At 44.8% G+C, this 24,251-nt stretch overlaps 1 protein-coding gene across 1 annotated transcript in view; it reads left to right on the top strand.

The window, feature by feature from the left end:
* Window positions 1-23,936, top strand: part of LOC147718286 (indolethylamine N-methyltransferase-like) — a 101,713-nt gene extending 77,777 nt beyond the window's left edge. The window contains exon 3 of the mRNA XM_086966679.1: window positions 23,268-23,936. Within this exon, the coding sequence (XP_086822805.1) occupies window positions 23,268-23,703 (436 nt within the window). The 3' untranslated portion in view covers window positions 23,704-23,936. The remainder of the gene's footprint in view (window positions 1-23,267) is intronic.
* Window positions 23,937-24,251: the final 315 nt, after the last annotated feature.

The following is a 24,251-nucleotide window of genomic DNA, read 5'->3' as shown; positions in this document are numbered from 1 at the left end:
GTCACAGTATTGATCGGGGTCCTAGATTAGAACACGACAACACTTCCTGGAATTCACCTTGCCCTCTCTGGTTGGTGAGGTTGACACAGCTATCACCAGATTTAATGACTGGGTGATTGAAGCTAGCGACAAGCTTGCCCCAAAAAAGCGCTTCTACCCTAAATCTATCCTTCTGCCCCATGGTATACCCCCAATCTAAAAGCTCAGAAATGCATTTGTAAGCACTCTGAGTGGGAATGGAGGAAGGGCTATAAGGCAGAGGACAAAATAAAACATAAAGAAAGTATACGGGCATACAAGCAACTGTTGCTCATAACTAAGCAAGAGTACTTTGCGAGCCAAATTGAACTAGCGGAAAACTCAGCCAAATAACTTTTTAAGATTGTCTGTAAATTGGCCTACCCTCATACGTCACAAGTGGCAGAGAGCCAGGAACTCTGTGACAAAATCGCCAAGCACTTTTTAGATAAAGTCGAGGAAATCTTCTCATCCTTTAATAATGCCAATATTGGTCCCCCTCATGAACCAGGGATGGATATAATATGGCCCCAGAAACGCAGTATGTCTTTGGTGAATTCCCTCTGCTAGCCAACACTGACACTGCTACACTTCTGCAAAATCTGAAATCAGGCTCCCGCTATGATCCCTGCCCTATTAAAATAGCCAAATTGATTCCTCAAATTTTTACTATGGCTCTAACTCCCCTTTTTAATATGGTACTGGGGGTGGGCAGCTTTCCAGTGTATTAGAAGACGGCCTCCTTGATCCCGTTGTCAAAAAAACTAATCTGGATTCAACAGATGTTTGCAACTGTAGACCTATCTCTCGCCTACCTTTCCCAGCTAAAATGTTCGAAAAATGGATTAACACACATCTGAGCAGTTACCTACATGACGCTGAGGTGCTTGACTGTACACAATATGGCTTCCGGGAGGGTCACAGTACGGAAACTGTCCTCTTAAAATTTACCGACGAGATTAGGAAAACTCTGGATCAGAGGGGTAAAGCTGCAATGATCATACTGGATCTCTCCGCAGCTTTTGACACGGTCCATCATGATCTTCTGATGGACCGTTTGTCAGCCTGCCGAGTAAAGAACTCTACCTGAAAGCTCATAAGGTCCTTCCTTTCTGATCGAAGGCAGATAGTAGCACTTTGAGAATTTAGCTTTGCCCCTTTTCAACTTCCCTGTGAGGTCCCTCAGGGATCATCATTAAGTCCTACCCTATTTAACGTGTACGTATTGTCCCTAGCTCCATTGATAAGATCTTTTGGATTCCATCTTACCTGCTATGCGGATGATACGCAGATAGTTGTATCCCCCCTTCCAGGACTAGAAGGGGCAGTTAGCTGGCCGGACTCTTTGGGACCTCTGCCTTTCCCCTCCAAACAAGTGAAAAATCTGCGAGTGCATCTGGATGACAGACTAGATATGAGAAAACAGGTTAACGCTGTGGTGATATTCACAATGTTCACTATCAGAACCACTAAGAAAATCCTCCCTTTCCAGCCTAAGGAGAGTCGACAGACTGTGGTTACAGCACTGGTGATGTCAAGACTTGTCTATTGCAACAGCCTCTATATAAACATACAAGAGAGGCTGTTGCATAGGCTACAAATGCTGCAGAACACAGCTGCTAGGCTGATTTCAGTCATACCCAAATTCTCCCCCATTTCTAGTGAAATCCGCAAAGTACACTGGTTGCCTGTTAGACAACGAGCACATTTCAAATCCATGTGCCTTGTCTTCAAATCACTCGAGAATCAGGGACCACGCTACCTACAGGATCAACTTCAATGGTATCTACCAACAAGAATGTTGCGCTCATCGGTTCCAAAATTAGTAAGAGTACCATTAGCAAAAACAGCCCGTTGGGGCGGTAAAAGCTTTGTGGTGGGCGCAGCAAAACTGTGAAATCAGCTCCCCTATTATCTGAGGAGTTGTAAGGAGTTGCTCCCATTCAGAAAAATGCTTAAAAGCTGGTTGTTCTAGAACCATCCGCAGACCGCGCTACTTACCTTTTTTTCCTCAGGATAGCAGATAGCGCCAGGACACCCACGGGTAACAGACGCGCTCTATAAATTAATTAACATAACATAACATAACATCACCATTGAAAACTATGATGAAACACAACACCAAAAGACACCTATGCATCCGGCTTCCCTGGGTGAGGTAACTCGAGTAGTCTGGTGCTCCCATGGGTGTTGGCCCTAGGACCCCTTAAGTCTAAAAGGGTTTGTTCAAAGTTCTCCTCTAAGTGTACTTTATCTTTTAAAATCCAACTGCGACTTTCCCCTTAGCTATTAATGGTGATTCGTAGCTGTGTTCACACACTGCACACATCCCCCGTGGGTCCCCTGTGTCACTACCTTGGGTGGTCCCTGGTGCCCCCAGCAGTTCTAAAGGCTCTAGGCCTTGTGTCTATGCAAGTCATGGTTCTTATACCACTTTCTTAATATATGGTTTGGTAAGCCCCTGGGGCTCAATGTATATTGTGCTAATTTACTGTGTGATATTTAGTTTTCCTTATGTATTTTTGTCTCTAGCCTCATAAAGAGACTTGAGGGATGTGTTTAGAATACATACATATATGTGATATATATACCTGGTGTGGTTCTCCTTTCATTTGGTCATTCAAGAGATTAAAGACTAGTAAAACAAGCTGCTTTACATTCCTCCAAGACTTACCCTGAAGGCTGCTCTTCACAACTACCACAGGATAGCTTTCTGTAAAGGTTGTCTTTAACCTACCATCAATAAGGGGTCGTTTGGACTGGTGCAAGGTGCCACTAGAATAGTGGACAGCATATGCCAGGCCAATTTCTCACAGCATCTGAACAACTATATGAATGGTTATAACAGTCTCTATATGCATGATAGTATGTAATGGGTATAAGGGTGCCTGTATGGGTATTTGAGAGGACGTGACATTGTACTTGTATAGGTATGTGACAGGGTGTCATAGTCTCTGTATATGTATGTGAATAGGTATACAGGTGTCTAAATGGGTATGTGACCTGATGTGAGAAGCTTTGTATGAGTATGTGAGGGGGTGTGAAAGTCTCTGTATGTTTAAGAATTGGTGTCATACTATCTGTGTAGGTTTTTGAATGTGTTTATGAAAGGGTGCAAGAGTCTCTCTATGGCGAAGTGAATGACCTAAAGCAGCAAAATAAAAATTGAAAGGTGCCTGAAGCTCCTCACTTCTCGCCACAGAAAATAACCCCTTAAATGCACCTGCAATCAGCAAAATGCTACCCAGATGGGACGAGCTACCCTTGGTCTTGAATGCACAGCCATGCTTATGACAGACACAGGCAGCAGAACAAGAAGCTCTGAAAATACTGTCATGGAACGTAGCAGGAGCTGGACAGGTGCTACAAGATAGCCTACCCACCCCCAATCCTGGTAAAAACAGGACTTCATCACTTTTACAAGAAACTTGGTAACAGTCTAGAGTTACAAGGTTTTCTGTCATACCAAATCCCAGCCTCTTAATGGAAGACTCAGGGGAGACTGAAAGGAGGCCTTGCAGTTTACATAACAGTCTTGTTAAACCTCAACACTGAACATTTACCCCATAACATCATCAAACTCTTTATTTCAGTAAAATACATAAAAGAAACAAAGATTTGAGAAATAGGTTTCATACAGGTCAATTTAAATCAAACAGTGCACATCGATTGTTAAAACAATGCAGTTTAAATGTGGTAATACCTTTAAAAGTTGAACTAACACACGTTAAAAAGCATGGATTTAAAAACTACAGGTACTATGTGTGTCCTCATTTTCGTCGCAGGTTCAAGCCAACAGGGAAGATTAATGTGCAAGCTAAGAAGAGTCCAGTTTCTAAAATGGAAATATGTTGGATGATAGCAAATACATTCACCAGTAATAGGAGTTATAATTTTTGTGTCAGGTTTCAACCAACAAAGAAGATTGAACTGCAATTTTTGAAAAGTCCTGTTACTAAAGTGCAAACAAAAAGTTGATGTGAATACTTGGCAAAGTCCTGTTTCTGAAATACAGATGCCTTGGATACTAATGATTACATTCATCAGTCAAACAGGTCATTGATTCATCACAGGTTCTTACCTACAAGGTGTAGGAGAGTAGGGTCTGCTATCCTATGGTCACCCCAAATTTTTGCTTTTTGCTTCACTGGTTTCTGACTTAATGTGGCTGTGGGCCTGCTAATCAGACCCACAGCCTGCTGTTCTCTCTCTAAATTGATGCCAATGCACTCTAGGTGCATTACGAATTGGAACTGGTTCACCTTATGAGCCCCTGTATAAGTGCACCCTAGGTGCCCAGGGCATAGGTGTATCCAAGGCCTACCAGGGGCTGCAGCATGTATTATGCCACCCCTGGCCTGGCCTCCATATTTGACACAACTGGCTGATCACTCAGCTGGGGTAAGTCGGTGTAACCACCTCTTACTTAGGTACAGTATGTCTGTGCCTAACCCTAAACTGGACACATATGTTCCTATCAGCCACTCCTATGGAAGGCCTCATCAATCCTGGAGGCAGAGTGCTTGGAAATATGTGAGATGGTGCTCTAGCATGAGCTGAGCCTGTCTGCAGCTGTCGGGAACAACTCCCTAAGCTGTTCCGGGATATTGCCATACCATATACTCTTAAGTGCATTATAATCCTCGCGGTTAAATGCTATCTTTGGTTTGGCTTTATCAAAACATGTCGAGTAAGGTGTCATACGAATTGGAATACTATCCCCTCGCCAATTCTGGCGACGGGGATAGCATTCCACCCTTCTAGAGGGACACGACATGTGTGTAGCCTTAACCCCGGTTAAAGTTAAACAGAGCCTCAGCTTCACAAAATGGACGCTGCCACCACAGACACAAGTCTGGCCTCCTGCTGCTGACCGAAACTCGGCAGATGGTGGCCTGGACAAAGGGTTTCCTGCCTTGGGAGGTGCGAGCACCACCCCAGACAGGATTTTGTGTATTGGGTAGGACAGGGCTGAATAGAATCCGACATGCCCGGGGCACACAAGGTGTCCCCGTGCATAGGCCAGTCCAAACCGGTTCTGGGGCCTTCCAGCCCCAGTCCTGGCGCGGAGCTGGACAAAGGAAAGGGGGTGTAACCGCCCCCCTTCCTGGTTCCTCCCAGAGGAGGGACCTAGTAGGTGATCCACCCCCAGATTGGGAATAAGAGGGGGAGCAGTGCCATTGCACAGCAGATCATCCCGAAATCAACTTTAAACTAAGAAGACGACTGGACTTCGACATTCTGCTGCACAGAAGACTGAAGAGAATCTCCCTTGTGGCCTAGGAGTGGCCACCCTGTGAACACAGGTACCAACCAGCAACTCGACGTCTGCTTTGCCGCCGCCTCCCGCCGGAGACCGAGCCCAGAGCCCGACAAGAACCAGACTCCCAGACCTCTCCGAGCCCGATCCACAGTCCCTGCGAAGAAGGGACCCATGGAGGCACCGAGTGACGTGGGACTGGACCTCTTGAAAGACACCCGAAAAGCTGACTGCGCAGCTTCTGAGGCATCCTCGACGTTGTGCTTTGGGGATTGAGAGCCCCCACCACCGAGCAGCCCTTGCACCGAAGATCAGCCCTCCAGCATCTCCACGATCTGCGTGGGGCCCTTTTGCATTGTGCCACTCGACGCGCCATCCCGGCCACTAGCCACGTGGTCAGCGGCCATCTTGGCGACGAACCCGAAGATTTAAACAGCAGGTCTGGTTGCTTCAGACCTACCCAAGCTCCTGTGAAAAGGAGCACCCGCTCTGACCTTGCTGGTCCGAGTGAACAGCATCTTTCAACTTCTGCGTGGCTTGCATTTGCCAAGGCCTGTTTACTCCGATCAGGTCGCCGACACTGCCAACAGCGAGAAGCCTACGTGGGACAGCTCGTGACCGACTCCTGGACGTCCTCGACCCCGGGTATCCACGTGGCTGCAGAAAGAAGCTACCCAACAACGCCAGTTTGCACCCGACATCGCCTGGTTCCAATCTGGTTCCACGGTAGTCACTGGCTAGTGACTTTGAACATTGTCCCCTCTGCTTTCAGGTCTTCACATCTTCAGATCCACCCTTGGATCCACCGGAACTCTTCTCATCGAGCCGCCTGCAGCATCTTCAGCTCCAAGCACCATCGACCAGCGTGACGAAACCCGACACAACTTCGACCCTGTGCACCCGCTTCCCGTGGGTGAGGTAACTCAGCTCCGCCGGTGCTCCTGCACTGGTACACATCCCAAGGGCCTGTGTTTTAAGTTTCAGCTCCGTAGGTCACTCGGAAGGTTCCTAACTTTCTAACTTTGTGCTTTTTACGCACCATAGACTTTGCATTGAGAAGTGCGTGCACTTTGAACACTGCACCCGAGTCCCGTGGGCCTTTCCCGACTTAGTTAACTCCAGTCTCGAATAGCTCCAGCGATTCCCAAGGCCCTAGGCCTCTTCACTTTCCTCCTGGTATCTCTTATACCACTTTCTTAGTATATGGTTTAGGTGGCCCCTAGGGCTCATACATATTGTGCAACTTTTGTGTATTTTAAACTGTCTTGTGATTTAACGCTTGTGCTTCTGTGCTCATAAAGAGTCCAGGGGATTTTAATAGTTAATAAATCAATATATATTTTCAATATATATCTGTGTGGTGTCCCTTTCATTTGGTATTCAAGGGGGTTGTGTATGGTATAACAGCTGGCTTCACATGCCTTTCAGAGTTTAGCCTAAGACTGCTTTGTCCACGTTACCACTAGGATAACTGGTCTACAAGGTTGAATTACAACCATCATCATAAGGGTTGCTTGGCATGGTACAAAGTGATCACTAGAATTAGTGAGCATTATATACCAGGCCAACTTCTCACATTGGTGAGCAGCGGATTGGGATCTGAGCTTGCTGTTGTTTTACCATTACAATCTTTGAGATTATCATTTGAAAGATCACACAGGTACCTGCTAGGTACATATAAAACAAGACTAGTATACATAAGTTCTACTGAACTTAGTTGTTGTAGAGCAAAGGGAGTAGCACACCCTAGCTACAACTACTAGATAGGTTTAGTAGGTAAACACCAGTGTAGGTAGATTGCAACACATCCACCCACACTAGAGCAATGTCTGGAACAGAGGGGTCCAGTGGACTTACTCCTGTTGAGAGTGACCCTCCAAGGGCACCATCCCAGTTTGCTATTTTTCCCTTTAAGGAATTAAGACAGCTTTGTGTCTTAAGGGGTCTGAAGACAGGGCCATCCCCTACTACAGACCACCTAAGAGAGCTCTTGGATCAGTCTGAGGCTCTAAAGACCTCTAAAGCAAACCCCACAGGGGATGCTGAAGGAGGCCATCCTTCAGAGGATGACACTGTAGACACCCCTGCCCCTATCATCCTAGTAGATGAGGAAGCCTCCACCACTGGAGCTCCTCAGGTAGATGTAGAGGAAGAAGAGGAGGAGGAGGAGGTGGAAAGCAGTGAGTCAGATGATGACAGAGATAGTCAGGTGCTGGTCAGTAGACTGAACCAGGCTAACTTAAGTCAACTTGGGAATGAATCAGGTAACAACCCATTCAGACCCTCAGGTGGACTTAACCAGGGGCATAGGAGGAGGAGGCATCACTCAGGTGAATCCAATACCTCCCATGTCTCTAGAGGCTCTCATGGTCACTCCAGAAAGGAGATGACTAGCCCTCAGAGAAGGGAACATGAGGCCAAGATGAGAGAGGCTGAGCTTAGGATCCAGAGGCAAGAGTTAGAGGTTGCCCTGGCTAAGGAGAAACTTGCTAGAGCAAGACAGCCTAGAGAGAGTGGGGTAATAGAACCCACTGGTGGCAGCAATATCCACAAGGATAAAGACAGGTCTTTTGATAATAGAAACCTGAGTAAGATTGTGCCCCCCTACAAAGCTGGGGATGATATCCATAAATGGATTACTGCAATGGAGAGAGCCTGCAGAGTACAGCAGATCCCTCAGGAGCAGTGGGCAGCAATCTTGTGGCTCTCCTTTGAAGGTAGAGGCCGAGACAGACTCCTCACAGTTAGTGATGGGGATTCTAGAAACTACCTGGTCCTGAAGAGTGCTCTGATTGATGGGTTAGGCTTAACCACTGAACAGTACAGGTTAATGTTCAGAGATACCCAGAAGACACAGACTCAGGACTGGTCTGAATTTGTTGAGTGTGCCACTAAGGCTCTGGAGGGATGGTTGCTGGGAAGCAAGGTTACAGACTATGAAGGATTGTACAATTTGCTGATGAGAGAACAAATTTTAAATAATTGTCAGAACCAGCAGTTGCATCAACATTTGGTTGACTCAGATTTGACCTCTCCCCAAGAATTGGGAAAGAGGGCAGATAAATGGGTAAGAACCAGAGTTAAGCAAAAGAACCAGAACCAGTACCAGGGTGGTGACCAGAAGAAAACAGACCAGAAGGGTGGGGAGCAGAAAGCTAAAGACCAGAAGTCTTCAACAGGGCCCCAAACTGAGACAGAGGGTGGGTCCAAAAACTTCCAAGAAGAAGAAGAAAGAAGGTCAGAAGAAACCCTGGTGTAAAACTTGTAAGAACACCTCTCACTGGACAAGTGAGTGTAAAAAGGGTGGAGCCCCCAGCACTGCAGCCCCTAAGGCACCTGCACCCACTAGTACAGTTAGCAGTGCTGGTCCTCAAGCCAAGGGTTTAGTGGGAATCACTTTGGGAACTGAAGGAGATTCTGACCTAGTCAGAACTCTTACACAGGCTGTTCTGGTTTGTGAAGGGGACATAGATTTGACCCCTGACATAAGTCCCAGTAACCTGGGCAAATACAGACAGACACCTTTGATTAACAACAAAGTGGCTCAAGCTTACAGGGACACATGTGCCAGTGTCACTATGGTGACACCTAACTTTGTGGACCCTGGACAATACATGCCAGGCGATGATTACCTGGTGACCAATGCCAGCAATGTCACTACTACACATAGTGTGGCACTTGTTAACTTTTCCTGGGGAGGGGTAACTGGCCTAAAGAAAGTTGTGGTTAGTGCTGATCTCCCAGTAGAATGTTTGTTGGGCAATGACCTGGAGAACTCTCTATGGTCAGAAGTTGAGTACAGGACTCATGCAGAGATGTTAGGGATATCATCACATGTCCTTGCTGTGACCAGGTCACAGGCCAAAAAGTGCCTCTCTGAACCTCAGGTCTTGGATCCTGGAACAATGGACCAAGTACCTCCCAAGAAGAAGAACAGGAGGGTTAAGGCTGCGCCTTCCCAACTGCCTACAAGTGAGGATCAGGCTTCACAGGAAACTGATCTTGAGACCCCTGAAGGAACTGTCCCTGAAGAACTTGAACCTGATCAGGTTGAGTTTCTGGGGACAGGGGGACCTTCTAGGGCAGACTTGGGCAGGCTCAGTTAACCTGTCCTTCTCTTGAACCCCTCAGACAGCAGGCTGCTGCTGAGGCTGCTGGGAATGCTCAAGGTGCCCATAAAGTATATTGGGACGATGGACTCCTTTATTCAGAGGCTAGAGACCCCAAGCCTTGTGCTACCAGGAGGTTGGTTATACCTCTGCAATTTAGGGGCTTCCTACTCACCTTGGCCCATGATATTCCTTTAGCAGGACACCTAGGCCAGAACAAGACTTGGGACAGGCTTGTCCCTCACTTTCACTGGCCTCACATGTCTGAAGACACCAAGGAGTTTTGTCGCTCCTGTGAAACCTGCCAAGCCAGTGGTAAAGCAGGTGGAACAACAAAGGCCCCCCTGATACCACTACCTGTGGTGGGGGTCCCCTTTGAGAGAGTGGGGATTGATATTGTTGGTCCAATGGATCCCCCTACAGCATCTGGGCACAGATTCATACTGGTGGTAGTGGATCATGCCACCAGGTACCCAGAGGCAATTCCCCTTAGGACCACAACAGCTCCTGTTGTGGCCAGGGCCTTACTTGGAGTTTTCTCCAGAGTGGGGTTTCCTAAGGAGGTAATATCAGATAGAGGTGCCAACTTCATGTCTGGATATTTGACAGCTATGTGGAAGGAATGTGGTGTAAACTACAAGTTCACCACTCCTTATCACCCACAATGCAATGGGCTTGTTGAGAGATTTAACAAGACCCTAAAGGGCATGATTAAAGGATTACCTGAAAAGCTCAGGCGAAGATGGGACATCCTTCTGCCCTGCCTTTTGTTCGCTTACAGAGAGGTCCCTCAAAAGGGGGTTGGCTTCAGCCCCTTTGAATTGTTGTTTGGGCACCCTGTAAGAGGACCCCTGTGTCTAGTGAAGGAAGGATGGGAGTTACCTCTCAAAAAGCCTAAACAGGACATAGTGGACTATGTACTTGGTCTCCGCTCCAGGATGGCAGAGTACATGGAAAAGGCATCTAAAAACCTTGAGGCTAGCCAAGAATTACAAAAAGCTTGGCATGACCAAAAGGCTGTCCTTGTTGAATTTCAGCCTGGACAGAAGGTATGGGTGTTGGAGCCAGTGGCCCCAGCAGCACTCCAAGACAAATGGTCTGGACCCCATACAATTCTGGAAAAGAAGGGAGAGGTTACCTACTTGGTGGACCTAGGAACTCCCAGGAGCCCCCACAGGGTGCTCCATGTGAACAGATTGAAGGCATATGTCAGCAGGGCAGACATGGGCTTGCTCATGGCTACAGATGAGGGACAGGAGGAAGAGAGTGACCCTCTCCCAGACCTGCTCACTCAGAACCCTGAGGATGGCTCAGTTGATGGTGTGGCCTTAGGTGGCAGCCTCACTGAACATCAGCAACATGACTGCAGACAAGTTCTACAGGCATACAGGCATATGTTCTCCTTGACACCCAGTCAGACTAACTGGTGTACACATGTGGTGGACACTGGTGACAGTCTTCCTGTAAAGAGCAAGATTTACAGGCAACCTGACCACGTCAGGGACTGTATAAAGACTGAGGTGCAAAAGATGCTGGAATTAGGTGTCATTGAGCCTTCAGAGAGCCCCTGGGCTAGCCCAGTGGTTCTGGTCCCCAAACCTCACACCAAAGATGGCAAGAGAGAGATGAGGTTCTGTGTGGATTACAGAGGACTCAATGCTGTCACCAGGACAGATGCACACCCTATTCCAAGGGCAGATGAGCTCATTGACAAGTTGGCTTCTGCCAAATATTTGAGCACATTTGACTTGACAGCTGGCTACTGGCAAATCAGGTTAGCTGAGGAGTCTAAAGCTAAAACAGCATTTTCTACCCCTAGTGGGCATTATCAGTTTGTGGTGATGCCCTTTGGTTTGAAAAATGCACCTGCCACCTTCCAAAGGTTGGTGAACCAAGTCCTCACTGGGTTGGATGACTTTTGTGCAGCTTATCTGGACGATATTGCTGTCTTTAGCTCCACCTGGGAGGATCACCTGATCCACCTGAAGGAAGTGCTTGAGGCTCTGCAGAAGGCAGGCCTCACTATCAAGGCAACAAAGTGCCAGATAGGGCAGAGCAAGGTTGTATACCTGGGCCACCTTGTAGGTGGAGGCCAAGTTCAACCACTGGAGAGTAAGATCCAGACCATCAAGGACTGGTCCCCTCCAACTACCCAGACTCAGGTCAGAGCTTTCTTGGGCCTGACTGGGTACTACAGGAAGTTTGTTAAGAACTATGGGTCCATTGTGACTCCTCTTAATGATCTGACATCCAAGAAGATGCCCAAAAAGGTTCAGTGGACAGAAATCTGTCAAAAGGCATTTGATGACCTGAAGAAGGCCATGTGCTCTGCACCTATCCTGAAGAGTCCTGACTACTCAAGAGAGTTCATTGTCCAAACAGATGCTTCTGAGTTGGGAGTGGGAGCAGTGCTTTCACAGCTTAATGTAGATGGCCAGGACCAGCCCATTGCTTTCATTAGCAGAAGGCTGACCCCCAGAGAGAAACGTTGGTCAGCTATAGAGAGGGAGGCCTTTGCTGTGGTGTGGGCCCTGAAGAAGTTGAGACCATACTTATTTGGCACTCACTTCAAGATTCAGACCGACCATAAGCCCCTCCTATGGCTTAATCAGATGAAGGGTGAAAACCCCAAACTACTCAGGTGGTCCATTTCCCTACAGGGGATGGACTTTACAGTGGAGCACCGCCCAGGGACTGACCATGGCAACGCAGATGGTCTCTCCAGGTACTTCCACTTAGAACATGAAGACACAACTGGTCAAGGTTAGTCTAATGTCCCTGCGTTTGGGGGGGGGTTATGTAGGAGAGTAGGGTCTGCTATCCTATGGTCACCCCAAATTTTTGCTTTTTGCTTCACTGGTTTCTGACTTAATGTGGCTGTGGGCCTGCTAATCAGACCCACAGCCTGCTGTTCTCTCTCTAAATTGATGCCAATGCACTTTAGGTGCATTACGAATTGGAACTGGTTCACCTTATGAGCCCCTGTATTAGTGCACCCTAGGTGCCCAGGGCATAGGTGTATCCAAGGCCTACCAGGGGCTGCAGCATGTATTATGCCACCCCTGGCCTGGCCTCCATATTTGACACAACTGGCTGATCACTCAGCTGGGGTAAGTCGGTGTAACCACCTCTTACTTAGATACAGTATGTCTGTGCCTAACCCTAAACTGGACACATATGTTCCTATCAGCCACTCCTATGGAAGGCCTCATCAATCCTGGAGGCAGAGTGCTTGGAAATATGTGAGATGGTGCTCTAGCATGAGCTGAGCCTGTCTGCAGCTGTCGGGAACAACTCCCTAAGCTGTTCCGGGATATTGCCATACCATATACTCTTAAGTGCATTATAATCCTCGCGGTTAAATGCTATCTTTGGTTTGGCTTTATCAAAACATGTCGAGTAAGGTGTCATACGAATTGGAATACTATCCCCTCGCCAATTCTGGTGACGGGGATAGCATTCCACCCTTCTAGAGGGACACGACATGTGTGTAGCCTTAACCCCGGTTAAAGTTAAACAGAGCCTCAGCTTCACAAAATGGACGCTGCCACCACAGACACAAGTCTGGCCTCCTGCTGCTGACCGAAACTCGGCAGATGGTGGCCTGGACAAAGGGTTTCCTGCCTTGGGAGGTGCGAGCACCACCCCAGACAGGATTTTGTGTATTGGGTAGGACAGGGCTGAATAGAATCCGACATGCCCGGGGCACACAAGGTGTCCCCGTGCATAGGCCAGTCCAAACCGGTTCTGGGGCCTTCCAGCCCCAGTCCTGGTGCGGAGCTGGACAAAGGAAAGGGGGTGTAACCGCCCCCCTTCCTGGTTCCTCCCAGAGGAGGGACCTAGTAGGTGATCCACCCCCAGATTGGGAATAAGAGGGGGAGCAGTGCCATTGCACAGCAGATCATCCCGAAATCAACTTTAAACTAAGAAGACGACTGGACTTCGACATTCTGCTGCACAGAAGACTGAAGAGAATCTCCCTTGTGGCCTAGGAGTGGCCACCCTGTGAACACAGGTACCAACCAGCAACTCGACGTCTGCTTTGCCGCCGCCTCCTGCCGGAGACCGAGCCCACAGCCCGACAAAAACCAGACTCCCAGACCTCCCCGAGCCCGATCCACAGTCCCTGCGAAGAAGGGACCCGTGGAGGCACCGAGTGACGTGGGACCGGACCTCTTGAAAGACACCCGAAAAGCTGACTGCGCAGCTTCTGAGGCATCCTCGACGTTGTGCTTTGGGGATTGAGAACCCCCACCACCGAGCAGCTCTTGCACCGAAGATCAGCCCTCCAGCATCTCCACGATCTGCGTGGGGCCCTTTTGCATTGTGCCACTCGACGCGCCATCCCGGCCACTAGCCACGTGGTCAGCGGCCATCTTGGCGACGAACTCGAAGATTTAAACAGCAGGTCTGGTTGCTCCAGACCTACCCAAGCTCCTGTGAAAAGGAGCACCCGCTCTGACCTTGCTGTTCCGAGTGAACAGCATCTTTCAACTTCTGCGTGGCTTGCATTTGCCAAGGCCTGTTTGCTCCGATCAGGTCGCCGACACCGCCAACAGCGAGAAGCCTACAAGGGACAGCTCGTGACCGACTCCTGGACGTCCTCGACCCCGGGTATCCACGTGGCTGCAGAAAGAAGCTACCCAACAACGCCTGTTTGCACCCGACATCGCCTGGTTCCAATCTGGTTCCACGGTAGTCACTGGCTAGTGACTTTGAACATTGTCCCCTCTGCTTTCAGGTCTTCACATCTTCAGATCCACCCTTGGATCCACCGGAACTCTTCTCATCGAGCCGCCTGCAGTATCTTCAGCTCCAAGCACCATCGACCAGCGTGACGAAACCCGACACAACTTCGACCCTGTGCACCCGCTTCCTGTGGGTGAGGTAACTCAGCTCCGCCGGTGCTCCTGCACTGGTACACATCCCAAGGGCCTGTGTTTTAAGTTTCAGCTCCGTAGGTCACTCGGAAGGTTCCTAACTTTCTAACTTTGTGCTTTTTACGCACCATAGACTTTGCATTGAGAAGTGTGTGCACTTTGAACACTGCACCCGAGTCCCGTGGGCCTTTCCCGACTTAGTTAACTCCAGTCTCGAATAGCTCCAGCGATTCCCAAGGCCCTAGGCCTCTTCACTTTCCTCCTGGTATCTCTTATACCACTTTCTTAGTATATGGTTTAGGTGGCCCCTAGGGCTCATCCATATTGTGCAACTTTTGTGTATTTTAAACTGTCTTGTGATTTAACGCTTGTGCTTCTGTGCTCATAAAGAGTCCAGGGGATTTTAATAGTTAATAAATCAATATATATTTTCAATATATATCTGTGTGGTGTCCCTTTCATTTGGTATTCAAGGGGGTTGTGTATGGTATAACAGCTGGCTTCACATGCCTTTCAGAGTTTAGCCTAAGACTGCTTTGTCCACGTTACCACTAGGATAACTGGTCTACAAGGTTGAATTACAACCATCATCATAAGGGTTGCTTGGCATGGTACAAAGTGATCACTAGAATTAGTGAGCATTATATACCAGGCCAACTTCTCACACAAGGAACATAGATGTGCAAATTTGGCAAAAACAAAACTTTACTAAAGAACAAATGCTAATGGTTACATTCACCAAACTTTATACTAGAAGACAATACCAACATTTTTAAATTGCTTGTAAACAGGTCTGAAAAGAATTTCTAACATTTTAGGATTACTAACCTTTATGGTACGTGTGCTCTTTGGGCAACTAATCAGATCAACAGCTCTCAGGGATAGGCCGGGGGCAGGCAACACCCTTCTTCTGAAGGCCCACATACTTTGCAGTTGTACACACAAATTGTGGTCTTGCATCTGATTTCAGTAAGCGCAGGGCCACTCTAAAATCTTGAGTACCAAGTTCCCTACAGACAGGAGAGAGCCATTTGCTCTTAGGTTTGGTATATGCTATGCATGCAAAGAGAAAATGGGCAATGGATTCTTGTGGGCAGGGACAACAAGGGCAGCCCTTTGGCTGTGCTTTGTTGTGCAGCCAGGAGTTTGTAAATACATTGATCACAGGCTGCCAAACCTGAACTGGATGTATGATTTCCTATCGTCCGACACTTTGATAATATCGAAGTAGCTTTCAAAGGCACAGCTAAGTTTAATGTCAATGAATTCATCATTCAATCTCCCAGACCCCCAATCTTACTGATAAATACGTACATATATCCGAATATGGCAAACATGGTGCTATCCCTTATTTCAAGTTACAAAAGAATCTAGCCTCACATCGGACATAATATTGACCAGACATTTCAATCTACATTAAATGTACCTCAGAGAATGAGGGCATACTTGACTTTGACGACACCTTATGGAATGTCCCGCTCCAGGTTGCAACAAAACACAGGAGGCATAACCAAACAAGCAAGCAATTCACCAGATCGCTGAAGTTCCTCAGCATGCGGATAGTTAATGGGAGATTTATAGGAGACATACCACTAAGCTACTATATCATAATCTCAATTCACAATCAATTGTTATTCGATTACACAATAGGCTCCCTCCCTCTGGAATTCCCTACCAATTAACTTACGTCTAGAGAAGCACACCTTAAATTTCGCAAGGATGTAAAAACATGGCTTTTTGATCAATAGTACTTTCAACTCTCTGCTTGTATCTCTTGTCTCACGCGTTCATAGGCGCCGGGAAACCTTTGGTAACTGCGCACCATACAAATTTAAAAACAAATAATCTCATTAATCAAACATTATTCACTCAAGTATAGCACACTCAGTGACCACCAATGACCACCAATGTCAGACCTTGCTGCTGGAAACATGAACTTGATCATCCAGAAGTGAGTTTGATCTCTACTATAAACCCTAAAACAGATACACTAGATGACAGAAACTATAGTGCATCTTGCGATGCACGCCAAGAAGTTTGGGACACTGCACAAGAAAAGCTTCTTATGCAATTCTCAAAAAACTAAGAACAAAATCTAGCAGGCCATCGGAGCAAGGAAATAGCAAGAGCCAACTTGTCCAAGCAATGCAAATAGCTGAAAAGAGCGCAAAAAAATTAAGGAAGACATCTTTAAAGGAACTTAAGAAAGCATGCAAAAACCAACTATGGAAAGATAAAAGGGAGCCATAGACAAATTGTGGGTATAAACCATACATGCCACCACAAAACGCTAAAACAACTCCAATGTTTCAAATTCAACATGGATCTCTTACATTGCCACCACTCTTTCCAAAACTCAACAGCTGCACATCAATGGGTCACACAAAACTTGACATGTATTTAATTCCTCTGACTCAAGCAAAAGATGAAAAGTGATATCCCCCAGTGCAATTTGGAAAAACTCTAACCAAGGGACATTGTGAAGGGGCTCCCTGTCTAAACAGCCTTCAACAGGCAATCTTTGAGGAAGACATATAATTATGATCTGGCACGTTGGCCCTGCTATTCATTAAAATACAGTTAGAGAGACCAATCTTAGAAAACTGGTGGAACTCAAAAATAAATTCTATACATAAAGCGGGAGCCCGAGCAAACCCAGCAAACTACTGCCTGATCACCCAACTTGACTTAGAGGCTAAGCTTTACCATCCCAGTTGCAGCAGAGTGGGGTAGGTCAACCACAAGTGACTTTTTCCTACTGCAACTGATGAAGCACATTCTTACAGAGTTGAGGTTGGCTTTTTACCTGCGGATAATACTCTGTAGTACCACTGCATGGTATGTAGTTTCACACATTACCTTTAATTTGTAGATATTTCTTCACACACGGTCCTGAGAAATCGTCACAGAACATTCCTGACTATCAGGTGGCAAACATGTTGACCACCTAGGAGTAGAGTGCATTTCTGACACATTGTAGCCCGATTTTTGCCTCTCCTATATTCTTTTTAATCAGGTTAGGCTCCTTCCTGAATAAAGTCATTTAGAGGAATCCCCCCCTGTTTTAATCTGCACACTTCACTTTGACATCTAAATATACTAGGCCCCTTACACCCACGGCAGCTATATGGCAAGGAACAAATAATCTCTCCAAAGATCCCCTTTATGGGTGCTCAACGGTTATTGTAGCACCGACCCGACGAGGAGCAGGCCCATATGATGAAGCATTACACCTAGCTTGCTGGGTGTGTGAGGGCTCTAGATCCAAACAGAGAAATTCCCCTCCTCATAGGATCTACGTCGAACCTTTCACCATACGCCACCTTCATTTGTGTTCGATGACCCACTGAGGAACTCTGTACTCTAAATTTCACAGAAAGTTTTACACATCCCTGTTGCTCAAAGATGTATTTATCTGGTCAGGCTTCAAAAGGAAACATTTTAGCAGACATCATAATCTGAGATCAAAGCAATCAATTACAATATAATTTTTTTTCCCTGTAACGATTTTAAAACTGCATTCAATCACCCACCAGCAACTGTGGTTCAAATTAAAAAGTTGGGGGATACCAGATTCCCTTCTCTGTTTACATTATACAAATATGTGGAGACATGTAAAACTAGAGGATGGTTCAACTTTATCTAGAATAATACCCACTTATCAAGAACTAAAGCAAGGGAGCGATTGGCCATGCACCTTTTCAATCTCTTATTTTGAGATCCATTTATCATTCTCATATAATAACATCTCATTTAGTTAATCCAGAGTGGGATTACAAAAATCATTGAACACCCTATGAAAGAAACAATGACCTGGAGATAAATATAGCAAAAACAAAAAAAAATGTCACTTAACATTCTCCTGAGCCCTGCCCCAGATTCTTTTTGAACAAATCATGCCTAGAATCAGTAGTGTAACACAAATATCTAGGCCTAAACTTAGACTTGAGAGGATACTTTACACTGCAAAATCAGGTTATCAATCAGAAGGAGGGGTCCCTAATTTACACTGTTATCTCCTTGGCAAGAAAACTGAACGCGCTGACTCTTCAGCCGCTCCTAAAAGTAAAGGCCTCTAAATTTAGACCAACAAGCACTTTTCCAAGTATGGCAGTATAAGGCAGAGATTGTGAAATGATGAAAGGATTGACAGGATACAGATAAGTGCATTTAGGTGAGTATTTGATTTACAGCTGAGTTCCTCCCCAGCTCAAATCCATCTTGAGTTCGGCCTTGTTAAGCAACTCTAGCGACAGCAGTAACAATCAGCCATTCAACCAATTGTTTAAACAAAGCTTTGTTATCAGCACTTCAACATAATCAGTCATCAGAGCACCATGAATACCTACATGCCTCCATCAAACCATTAGATCTTACATAGCTATGGATATCATGTGACACCTTTAGGAGGGTAAGTAACAAATCCACAGAAATGATCTCCACGGTGTCGGACAAAAACAGCTTTAGTACCCAGTACCATATGCATGGAGTGTAACGAAACCCTATACCGACTTCTCTGCTGCCTCATATATGACCGTTCCTTTTTCCGCACATATCAAGTGCAGATTTCTTTAGTTACGCATGGGAAACATAGCAGCCTTGCCAACATGGAAATTTAATGCACTACAGTGTGCAGGTAATGTAATAATACATCTGAGCTGTGCCTGCCAAGGTCTGCAAACAACCACACAACAATACCTAAAGCACTGCTTTAATAAAGGAAACATGCACACCTGCAGGGAAGCTGCAATAGCCTGTTTTCATCCCAGAGCTCCTCAGTTCAACTGTAATTTTGTGAGATTGTTAGAAATAACCTGTCGAGAATACCTCAAAAACATCCCTCACCTGCGTAAGTACGGAAGTATGATACATTACAAAAAATCATCTCAGTGACAACATGGGACACTCCAAAAAGTCTGGAAATGGATATTATGGATGGTTAAAAGAATATTTAAATTTGCACAGGTGTTTTCAATATTTGTTTTAACATCAGAAACATCTTGGCATTTTTGTCATATGATAAAAGTAGATAGGAATTGAATCTGTACTATTTAACGTATGATTAGAGAGTCATTTTAGCAAATGTATAGTAATATACTTTGTATCATAAAAACAATAAACTTGACTTGACTATCTCTGGGTATCTGAGAGGGTGTGAGTCTCTGTATGGGTATGTGAGAGGATGTGAGAGACACTGTACCAGCATGTAAATAGGTATTTCTGGGTCTGTATGGAGATGTAAAAATCTTTGTTTGACCGTGTGAATAGCTGTGACTGTCTCCATAAAAATCTGAATCGGGTTAAAAGAGGTCTGTATAAGTATCTGGAAGGATGTTAGAGTCTGCAGATAGTCTATGTATGGGTATGTGAGAGGATGTGAGAATCGCTCTATGGGTATATGAATGGGTGTAAGGATGTCTATATGGATATGTGTGACAAATTGAGAGTCTCTGTATAGGTATGTGAGAGTCTGTAAGAGTTGTGAATGGATACAAGGGTGTCTACATTGGTAAGTGAGAAGATGTGACTGTATGTTTATGTGAGAAGGTTTGACAGTCTCTGTATGGGTATGTGAATTCATGTCAGACTGTCTGTAAGAATGTGAATGGGAATAAATGAAGTATTAATGAGTATGGGAATGGCTGTTAGAGTTTCTGTATAGCTATGTGATTGGATATAAGGGTACCTGCATGGATATGTGAGTCGCTGTATGCATATGTGAATGGTTATGACACTATATGTGTGAGGGTGTGAGAGTCTATATATGGGTATGTGAGAGGTTGTGACTCTCTGTATGGGTATGTGGATAAGAATAAAGGACATCTGAATGGATATGTGACAGAGTTTGACAGTGTATATATGGGTATATTAGAGGGTGTGAGAGACTTCCAATGGGTATATGAGAGGATACCAGAGTCTCTGTATCAGTATGTGAAAGGGTATACCAGTGTCACTATAGGTATGTGAAGGTGAATAAAGGAGGTTTGAATGAGTACGGGAAAGGATGCACACATCAGTTTCCACCTGACTATGTAAATGTAGGGCGAAGCCTTCACACTGGCCGGATTATGTGCGGTTATTATGCCGCTGTAAGACTGTTTGAATACTGTACCGAGTGTCTTACTTACACTGCTTCTTTGAAATATTGGGTGACCTGAGGAACATAACATATACCATATATTTAAAGCCCTGAAGAAGTCTCTTAATGAGACGAAACGCGTTGGCTATGGTGAATTTGTCTATGGAAGAAGTTTCTGTTCTGTGAAAAATAAAATGAATTTTGGAAAAAGAAATACATCTATCGAATCTGGATAGCTTTTCTTCCTTATGTGCAATTGTTCTTTCAAAACACTAGCCTGAATTGGATTGTAATAAAGAGCATTAGTCATTTGTTTATAGAGTGCTGAAACCTTTTTGCTGTTGACTATGTAAATGTATGCAATATAAATAGAAAAACCGAAACCCTGCCAAGAAAAATCAAAAAAGGGATCCAAGACTGTTATACACGGAGTAACATTAATTACGAATCAAAGTCAATGACATCAGAGATATTTAATTCAATCCATGTTTTTTTTGAAAAAATATATATTTTTATTTTTATAGATTCTGACATTTCTAAAATACATTCAATATATAAATACATAGAATTCAATAGATAAGATAGACAACAATATTTCATATCATTTTATGGGAGAAAAGAATATCCGTACTTTTTCAATGTTCCACTCACTCCTGGACAATTCTGGGACTTATCAAGCATTCATATCTTCAGGGAATCATTCATGCTCACAAACATTTATACAATTCAATCATATAGGTACAGCATGGCCTGCAACAAAGAGATAGAATTAAAGTTAAATGGACGTGGGTGCAAGACAGCAGATTAGATGGAAAACCATTGTCCTCAAGGACTAAGGTACTGCTGTTCTTATAAATGACGCCGACGCACGTTTCGGTGTTGAGCACCTTCTTCAGGGCAAGCAGGTGCAGCCAGGGAGGGGAACATACAAGCTGGGTGGGAAAAAGCAAAATTCAAACGGATTAGACAGTCGAATGGTCCTCACTTTTCATGTCTGTCAAAGAGAGTCTCTCTAGTCAGCTGAGAAGAGAGTCCTATTTTCTTTCTTTTACAGAGCTGAAGCGAGATCCACAAATCAAGTTTTGAGGAGCAGACTGTGTGCTTGGGGACCTGCATAAAGCAAACACATGGAGATAATAGATGGAGCACTGAAACGTTCCAGAAACTCAACCCCAGTCACAGATCTGGGTTGAATCCATCATCATTCTTTAGCTCACTTTCACACCTCAGTTAAGACCCAGCTATATGCAAATCAGTCTTGACCCTGTGCCTCATGGGAACAATCCAGCCCAAACTGCCAAGCCAGGTCTTCCCTGAACAACAAACTAGCATCCTGGGACTGGTTTCTGTGTAACACCCTTCATCAGCCAGGCTAGCTTGAATTCAGTGGCAAATTGAGAAATTGGCTAGAGGAGGGGAGCTCCACGACCCTGTCCCCTTTTTAAAAAATAAATGAAATGTAAAGGCTGTATACTGGAGGATGTGTTCCCCCAGGCTGAAATCTACCGCCTCCCCATGGTATAATGGCCCAGCACCTGTTTCTGGGTCCAAAATTGTACCTAAGATAACTATAACTCATGCCTCTGCCATGCACAGTTTTCTCATCAATAACTTCACTTCAAATGTTGCAGTAATATTGTCATTGATGTCATAAAAGATGTCATGAGTGATGTAATATGTGGGGTGATTAGCAGTTGATGATGAGGGCTTGATTTATAGTTACCCCAGGGTTCACAATGTATAGTTATTTGAGATAACTGTATCTATAGCTTCTGATGTTCGATTAATCCCATGACGCGAGGGTACACTATCCCTGTTTAACTTTATTTTCCCCCCTAGGACTGCATAAGAATGAATAAAATAGTGGCACCAACTTTCCTCTCAGGTTGTGTCAATCACTGCATTGCTGTCGGCATGTGGATTCACGAACACAAGGAGGCTCTGCAGAGGGCCAAGCCACTACATATAAAAATTAAAATTTCAGTTAATGTCTCAAAAACGACTAAACTGAGTTACAAAAAGGTCGCTTACTTGACCAAGATCTACCTTTCTACCAAATCTGGTGTCATTCTGTTTGGTGGTTCAGGCTGTAGTCATGTCTAAAAACCCTAAGGGAATTAAGATTAGGAACACACTTTTTTTACCCTCCTTTTTTTCTGCTCCCGCTGGATGGACATACTTATTTGCACTTACAGTCTCAACATTTTGGGGCTCATTTTTATGGACACACTATCATATTCCATCAATAAACCGAGGAGACATTTCATCAGGCTTCTGTTGAGGTTTTAGTGAAAGTGTTGTTTTGAGGCCAGCAGCCTTTGTGTGGAAGACATTTGAGGAGGATTTCCTTGGAAATCAGTGGAAGAGAAAGGTGCTTGAATGAGGTTAAGGGGCCGGAGGACACCAGTCTTCCAATGTATCAGTATCTAGAAGGAATCTCTGTGAGTTGTGTCTTGAAATCAAGGTAGAAGTGTATCTATGCACTCTGTGGATTTTGTGTAGGTGAGTCTCTTAGATTTCCCTGTATCATGCACAGATGAGGGATTTGAGTTGATGTGAAGGTTTATTGAAGCAATTTTGAAATGATGGATCTTTTCACATTCCCTAGGTACAGAATGATCTTTTACGTGAAGCAAACCAATACTTCAAAAAAGCAAAACTGACACCAGCATGTTTAATAGGAATTACAGAGAAGGCAGACATGCAATGAAATGTGGATGTGAATGTACTTCTAGTTAATAAAGTGGTGATACTGATTGCTCCAGGGAAGTGTGAGACAAACAGTGCACAGCACATGCTATTTTGAAAATGTGTATACATTTTTCCATAACTGATATGAAGATGGTTTTCTTCACATTACAACATATGAGTCAGTCAACAATTAAAAGCATGTTAATCAATGTGTTATTTGTTTGTTTTAGTGAAACATGGACTAACAAGGAACAGGAGTTAAAATGTAAAGTCAAAAGAGTCCTGAAATATGACGTCACCAGCTGTAACCCTTTGTCTCCCATCATCCACCCCCAGGCTGACTGTCTGCTCCTGGCACACTGCGTGGAGCACTTTGTCACAGACAAGAAGTCCTACTGTAAATCGCTGAAAAATGTATCCACACTGTTAAAGCCCGGAGGACATCTGATAATGATTACAAAGTTCTGCTCAACTTTTTTCATGTGCGGCGACTTCAAGATTCCTGTTTTCTGCTTGGATGAGGATATACTGAAGGAGGCTCTAAAGGGGGCTAGTTTTGTCATTGAGGAAGAATACATTTATCCTCGGAAAACAGAAAGTTTGTACAATCTGGCAGATTTTAAATATTTTGCTGTTGTCAAAGCTCGCAAAAAAAGAGAAATGTAATTCTACAGTACCTAAAATGTAAACTGCCCAGGGGCAAAATGATGAAAAATTAAGCTCAGCTGAGCATCAAATTCCCATATCTTTAAAATGATAAAATTAATATTATAGTGAAATATTGCTAAAACATAAAAGTAGTCCATAACGCTGGGCAATGTTGAGTAACAATCGGGAGTAAAATTCTTAGTGAGTAGTTGGTGTATAAATAGAAACAATAAATAATGGTGTCATCCTCACTCCTGGACATGATTTTCTTTTCAAGAAGTTCTAATTTCTGGTGTTTTGTTTTTAATTGTAAACCCAAGGACCTGGATTTTCAGGCAGGCAATTATATAGTGGCCTGACTTGACTAGTGCCCACTTTTCAGGAAAAATCTTTCAGATGTTCAGAGGTCCGCCACTAATTCCACTTCATCCCTGAAAAAAAATATTATTTGGGAAGGTTGACCATACACTCATGCTTTCTTTATATTTATTTGAGAAATTAAGGGTTAGTTTATTCTACTTCAGTCAGTGTTACATATTGAAATGCATTATTTTTAAACATACGAC

This window comes from Lissotriton vulgaris, chromosome 4_1 (genome assembly GCF_964263255.1).
Source record: "Lissotriton vulgaris chromosome 4_1, aLisVul1.2, whole genome shotgun sequence".
NCBI lineage: Eukaryota > Metazoa > Chordata > Amphibia > Caudata > Salamandridae > Lissotriton > Lissotriton vulgaris.
The sequence above is the reverse complement of the archived record's forward strand: the minus strand, read 5'-3'. Positions and strand labels throughout refer to the sequence as shown.